We start from the raw sequence: 6,534 nt of genomic DNA on the forward strand, positions 1-6,534 counted from the left end.
CTGGCACCACAGTCTGTACTCTTAACATTCTCCTATGAGTCACTAATCCGGTTCACATTCACAATGAAAAATAATCTATAGCCTGAGAAAGCATTTCACCACACAAATTTGATGGGGGGTGGGGGGAACAACCCAACAACCCCAAACACCCAAGGAGAACAAAGACTGAGGCGCTACAACCCGGAAAGATTTTGCCCTTACGTCACCACCTAATCAGGCCAAGGTCACGTACATAAGACGACACGAGCCTTCCGACAAGACAAGTTGTTTTCTGTCTTCTCGAGGTACAGCTTGCAGAATGCCGTTCAAGGTCCTCAGTGCCTGTTGGGAGTTGGGGAAGGTTTTCACAAGGAAGAAACAAAACGGAGACCTGGGCACGAGCTTCTCCACGGGGTCCAGGGCAACTGCTACCAGCACTAGTTGCAACTCACCTCCCGCTGGATCAAATGATTTACATTCTCTTCTGTCACCAGAAATCCTAAGGTGAGTATGAAGGAACCCAACATCTGACTTTTCCCTGAAAGCAGAATTTTCAAAGAATCAAACTGATGCTAAAAAAGAATAAGGAAAGGACTCCTGCACAGCAGGAAGAGGCAATGGCTGAACAGCCATGGGCAGTAAACATTTCAGAAATGATGTAGTCTGAGCAAGGGACAAATCACAGCCTGCTTCAAGATCTAGAAACCCCCAGGCCACAATCGATTTGCACGGCCTAGACTCCCACTGAGGTAAACAGCAGCAGTACGTGCAAAGTGTGACTGTCTGTGATCACTGCATCTCAGGCAAAGCTACTTTTTTGTCCAGAATGAACAATGTGCAAGGGCAGCTCCTGCACACACTTTCCCACTGTTTCTGTGCATTTCTTACATTTGTGTATTTTATAGAAATAAAAATTTTATAATGGTCTTATGCTAACAGAAGCAAAAATTTTTAAGTAAAGTGTTGGTCTTTGTTAACTAGCTTAATCATAGAAACTTCAATGGCTACTTATGTCAGAAAGTAGTAACAAAACAAGGTATGTGGTAATGCTTTATGCTTATTAAACAATAAACTTTTTTTTTTTTTTTTTTTTTTTTTTTTTTGCGGTACGCGGGCCTCTCAGTGTTGTGGCCTCTCCCGTTGCGGACGGAGCACAGGCTCCGGACGCGCAGGCTCAGCGGCCATGGCTCACGGGCCCAGCCGCTCCGCGGCATGTGGGATCTTCCCGGACCGGGGCACGAACCCGCGTCCCCTGCATCGGCAGGCAGGCTCTCAACCACTGCGCCACCAGGGAAGCCCTAAACAATAAAGTATTATTTCATTTACGCACATTGTGTTTAGATATGACAGTGGTAGTGTACACTGCAAAAACTCATGGTAAAGTCCTAACGTTACTTTGATAGGCTCAGAGGTGCAATTTGGATATGTGAATTTTTTTTCTTTTAACCACACATTGCATACTTTTTTTTTTTTTTTTTTTTTTTTTTTTGGTACGCGGGCCTGTCACTGTTGTGGCCTCTCCCCTTGCGGAGCACAGGCTCCGGACGCGCAGGCTCAGTGGCCATGGCTCACGGGCCCAGCCGCTCTGCGGCATGTGGGATCCCCCCAGACCGGGGCACGAACCAGCGTCCCCTGCATCGGCAGGCGGACTCTCAACCACTGCGCCACCAGGGAAGCCCTATACTTTTTAATCCTCATATAACTCATGAAATTGTGGGAATCCAAATCAAGGAGTAGAAATTTTTAAAAGATCCCTCTTCAGACCAAAAAAGCCACACTGATACTGCTGAATGATTTCTGGAAACAAGAAATATGGCCAGGGGCTGAGCCAGAAACTTGCCTGCCGGCTTAAAACTTGAGAGAGAGATTGTAACAGAGCCCAGGTGACCCAGGTGGACAGCAGGGGACCCTAGAGACATTTACGCACTCTGTTAACCAGCAAGTATCAGATGTCATTGGACCTTTTCACTTAAAGAGTAGTAAAGAGAAACTAACAAATATAGCCCTATGAAAAAGGAAGGAGCATAATAAGTTAAGAGGCAGCAAAAAAGTGACTTTTTGAAAAATGCTTACTTCAGGAAATAAAAGATGATAGAAAGCTGGGAAGCCAAATCAAAAGTATCTGATTTATCAGCTCAAAACTCAAAAGAGGGCTTCCCTGGTGGCGCAGTGGTTGAGAGTCCGCCTGCCGATGCAGGGGACACGGGTTCATGCCCCGGTCTGGGAAGATCCCACATGCTGCGGAGCGGCTGGGCCTGTGAGCCATGGCTGCTGAGCCTGCGCGTCCGGAGCCTGTGCTCCGCAACGGGAGAGGCCACAACAGTGAGAGGCCCACATACCGCAAAAAAAAAAAAAAAAAAAAAACTCAAAAGAATGTGAATTCTATGAAATAAAAAATTAGATTTGTAAGAGAAGGCAACAGTATAAGATGAACACGGAAGTAAATGAGAAAGAAATATGTAATATGAAAATCTAAGGCATTCTAGATATTTTAATCTGAGAGAATTTAATACAGGGAATTAGTTACAAAAACATAGGTAGCCACTACCACCCCCTATACATCCCTGGAAAACCACGGGGAGAAAGTGGTATTACCAGATCCCAGGAATGAAGGTCACCTAGCAAATGCTGTAGCCACAAATAAGCCAGAGTCACAGGAGCTATGCAGTCACTTCCAGAGATAGCACCTCAGCAGAAGGGAGCGGGAGAAATGTCCTTCCTACCTCCAACTTCCTGCCATTGGCTGAACCTGGCAGGCAACCAGCTGGTTAGAAAGCCTAGGAAATTGTTGTCTGCAAAGTAGAGAGAGAGGAAGGCAGAGAGAAATGAATCTGAGAGCAGAGGTAGAGCACCACCACCCACGGGTTTCAGGGAAGCAAAGACGTGAGAGCAGAACTGAAGTCCATAGTAGAGGCAATGAGAGCAGAAGTAGTTAAAGCATCGGCTTCCAGGAAAAAAGTAGCAATTTCTCTCAAAATACACAGGAAAAAACGAGTGGGAAAAAGATGTGAAGACAAAAAAAAAAAAAAAAAAAAGATGCAATGGATGAATAATAGATAATCCTAGGAAGAGAAGAGAAGAGAAAGAGTAACTGTAATCATCCTTTCCCACCTCTTCTCTCATGTAACAGTTCTGCTCTTGGGTGGGACTAACCAGCTCCAGGGGTGGATCCTCATTGGCTTAAACGATGCAGGGGCATCCCATTCATCTTTTCACAGTGATCGGTTCATTAAGGGGGTGGAGGTGGGGGGACACAAGCAGAGCCAAGCTAGGGCTTTCTTCTGCCGCTGGAGGAAAGTGAACGTTTCTCCCCCAGATGTGAACCAGGAAGCACGGCTCTGGTTGCTGGCCGCCATCTTGCAACCACCAAGGGAGACCAACTTGAGCTCAAAGACAAGACTCGGAGGAGGCAGAACAGAAAGAACTGCAGGAAACAGAGCCTAGCTACAGCCAAGCTGCTCCTGAAACTTCCTGTCTCTGACTTTCTGGTTCCTTGAGCAAATTAAGGCATCTTTAGCACTTAAGGCTGTTTGAACTAGATATCCTGTTACATATACTGAAAGCACTTTAACTCGGCAGTTTTCAACTAGAGGTGATTTTTGCTCCCCTACAGCACACTTGCAATATTTGGAGATGTTGTCACAACTGGGGGAGTAGTAGGGACTGCTATCGACGTCTAGTGGGTAAAGGCCAGGGAAGCTGCTAAACATTCTACAATGTATAGGACAGCGCCCCCCAAACAAAGATTCATCCAACCCGACCCAAATGCCAATATTGCCCAAGTTGAGAAGCCCTGCTCTAACTGATAAAATTATCAAAGAATAAAATTTCCCAAGCTAAACTAAGATCTGATTTCAAAACAACTCATGAAGAACCACATAAAACAACACGTGTGCACATGTGCTCACAACACTCAATATAAGACAGTGAAACAGTTTTGAGGGGAGACTCTGAACTCTGCAAAGCAAGAGCTATATTGGATAAAAGCCACAAGAACACTCTTAAATGATAAAAAGCACTGACCATGTTCCACCCACATACCCTAATAACCTCTTCAAAATGTATTACAGCAGATGGAGACAAAGCAGAATAAAGAACTCAAGAATGAGAACATCAGGCCATAAACAAGCTGGTAGTGAGCCGTAAATAACTACTGTAAATAAGATTGCAATACAAGGCAAAGGGCAAATACTATTTACAAAGACATATATATATATATATATATATATATATATATATATAAAATACAGGACTAAAACCCTGGATTAAATTAAATAGATCTGGGTAGAAAATGGAGGAGGAATAAAAACATGTTGAATTCCTTGACATACATAAAGAAGAAATAGGTGCTATTATTTTGGCACTCTCATGTTGATGTTGATAATTAAATTAAGAGCAACAACCAGAAGAATAAAACTAGGACATAAGCCATTCAAATCACTAGAGAGGAGCAAATAGTGAAAGAAAATATAATCCATATAGCAAAGCACAAAACAAAGGAATCATAAAAATGAAACACATACAGTAAGGTGAGGTCATGAGGGCGGGGCCCTCATAATGAGAATAGTGCCTTTACAGGATGCCAGAGAGCAGCTTACTCTCTACCCATGTGAAGACACAGCAAGAAGGTGGCTTTCTGCAAGCCAGGAACTGTGAGAAAATAAGTTTCTGTTGTTTAAGCCACTCAGCCCATAGTATTTTGTTATGGCAGCATGAGCTGACTAATACAGTCACCTAGAGCAGTGTTTCTTCCATTTGGGACAATGGAGTGACTGCAGGGACTATATGAACCTATTAAGTGGCCCAAGCAACACCTATAGGCTCAACAGATCTCTCTCGTATGTATTTTTTTCAAATATGCAGTGTACACACACTGTTGTAAATCAATAAAAGTTTATTTTTAAAAGTTACAAAATTCAAAGTAGTTTTTACCACTGGGTATTTTATCAACCAACTTTAGAGACAGGAACTATCACTTATGAAGTCCAGAAAAAACTGACTTGCAAGTATTTGGATCCGCTGACTTAGATTATGGAGACCTCTTTTTAAAAATCAACCAAGCACCATGCACACTTAAGCTTCTAGTACTAAATGTCCTCAATTTACAAGATACCATCCACTGTAGAATGTAGTGTCAATTTAATAACAGCTTTTCAAAAGAAAAATAAAAAGATGGACAATAGGGAGCAGACATATGCATTTTAAGATGGCCCCGATTTCTGTGCATCTTTGAATCCAGTTTCATAATTCAAAGTGTTTGTTGGGTTACCTTTAACATGAGCCACATTGAACAACATCATCGCCCTAACCTCCAAATTATCTACATTTTGAGCTCTTGAAAGACAGAGAAAGGCATGAGAATCGGCTCCAAGTTAAATCAGTAATAGCTAACTTTTGCTGTTTTGGAATGACGGAAGTGGCTCTCCATCCCTGATTGGAGCTAAATGGCCAAACGGTGGCAGGAGCAGCTAAATAAAGATGCACCGCAGGCAAATGAGACACTTTACAACAAAATTCATTTCAGCATCACAATCTGAATACCAATAAGATGGTCAATTAATGCAAATATAATAGTTAAACCCACTTCACTTTTATATATCATTTAGATAAATATTCTTTTCTCTAAACAGGAATATTCTATTAATGAAAGGTACTAATATTCTATTAATAACAGCCAATTAGTAGTAAATAATACACTTACCTTTACTACTACTTCTGGAAATAATCTAATAAAAAGAAAGAAAAAAGTGAAGCTCGTATTATTTTTAAAAAGCATTATAGTCTATAACATTAATGTGTTAATGCTGATAATACTCTAACAGGCAGGAGTTGACTTTAACTACAGTAGAAAAAAAATTTAGAGAAATCCTATTTGACTTTCAATTACTCTATTAAAATCAGCCTATCACCTCCAATCAGGTGAATAATATATTTGAAAATAAATCACCTCATTTTTCTATAACACTGGTTATATGTATTTGTTACTATTTCATATATTTCTAATAATAAAATATGAGAGTCTTTTAGTAAAACCCACATCTTAGAAAAACACAAATTTTATGAACAACTTGAAGATTCCTACAAATTACCAATGGTATCTGCTCAGTAAAGCATCCAACCTCATCCTTACCAAGGCTGTGTCAAAAAAGTCTTCTGTCACATTAATCAGAGATGTGTCCGAGGCTAGGTCTGTCATGGTCAGAAATCCTGCTGTTCTTTCAAACCAGGAAGCCATGTACACAAGAGAAGAAACACTAATGCAACCTCTGTGACTGAATAGCTACTGCTCATTCGATAAAATTTCACAACAGAGTTCTATAATTTTAAAGACCCTTTTCCATTTCACTTAGGCCTAGTTCTGAGGCCCCCATCTAGAACACTCCAGAATGGAATCAGACTGCTACAGAGTTGCAACAAGTTCTCAGATACCAGCAAGAACTGGAGACTTTGCCAGGATCATCAACACTAGAAAGGCTTGTAAAGGGGGCAGTGAGTGGTTAAGAGATAAATGAGCCTTGTCTACACAGGAGAAATTCCTGTTACCTGGGAGGCTGT

General features: G+C 41.6%; 1 protein-coding gene across 1 annotated transcript in view; it reads right to left on the reverse strand.

Annotated features, from left to right (window-relative positions):
* The window catches only part of SYCP2L (synaptonemal complex protein 2 like), a gene marked incomplete at its 5' end in the record, with an annotated part of 55,182 nt that extends 48,968 nt beyond the window's left edge, over nucleotides 1-6,214 (reverse strand). The window contains 4 exons of the mRNA XM_081247416.1: nucleotides 233-321; nucleotides 432-517; nucleotides 5,681-5,705; nucleotides 6,110-6,214. Coding sequence (XP_081103542.1) covers nucleotides 233-321; nucleotides 432-517; nucleotides 5,681-5,705; nucleotides 6,110-6,214 — 305 coding nt within the window. The remainder of the gene's footprint in view (nucleotides 1-232; nucleotides 322-431; nucleotides 518-5,680; nucleotides 5,706-6,109) is intronic.
* Between the last annotated feature and the right edge of the window lie 320 nt (nucleotides 6,215-6,534).

Source organism: Mesoplodon bidens (genome assembly GCF_964165515.1).
Source record: "Mesoplodon bidens genome assembly, chromosome: 10".
NCBI classification, from domain to species: Eukaryota; Metazoa; Chordata; class Mammalia; order Artiodactyla; family Ziphiidae; genus Mesoplodon; species Mesoplodon bidens.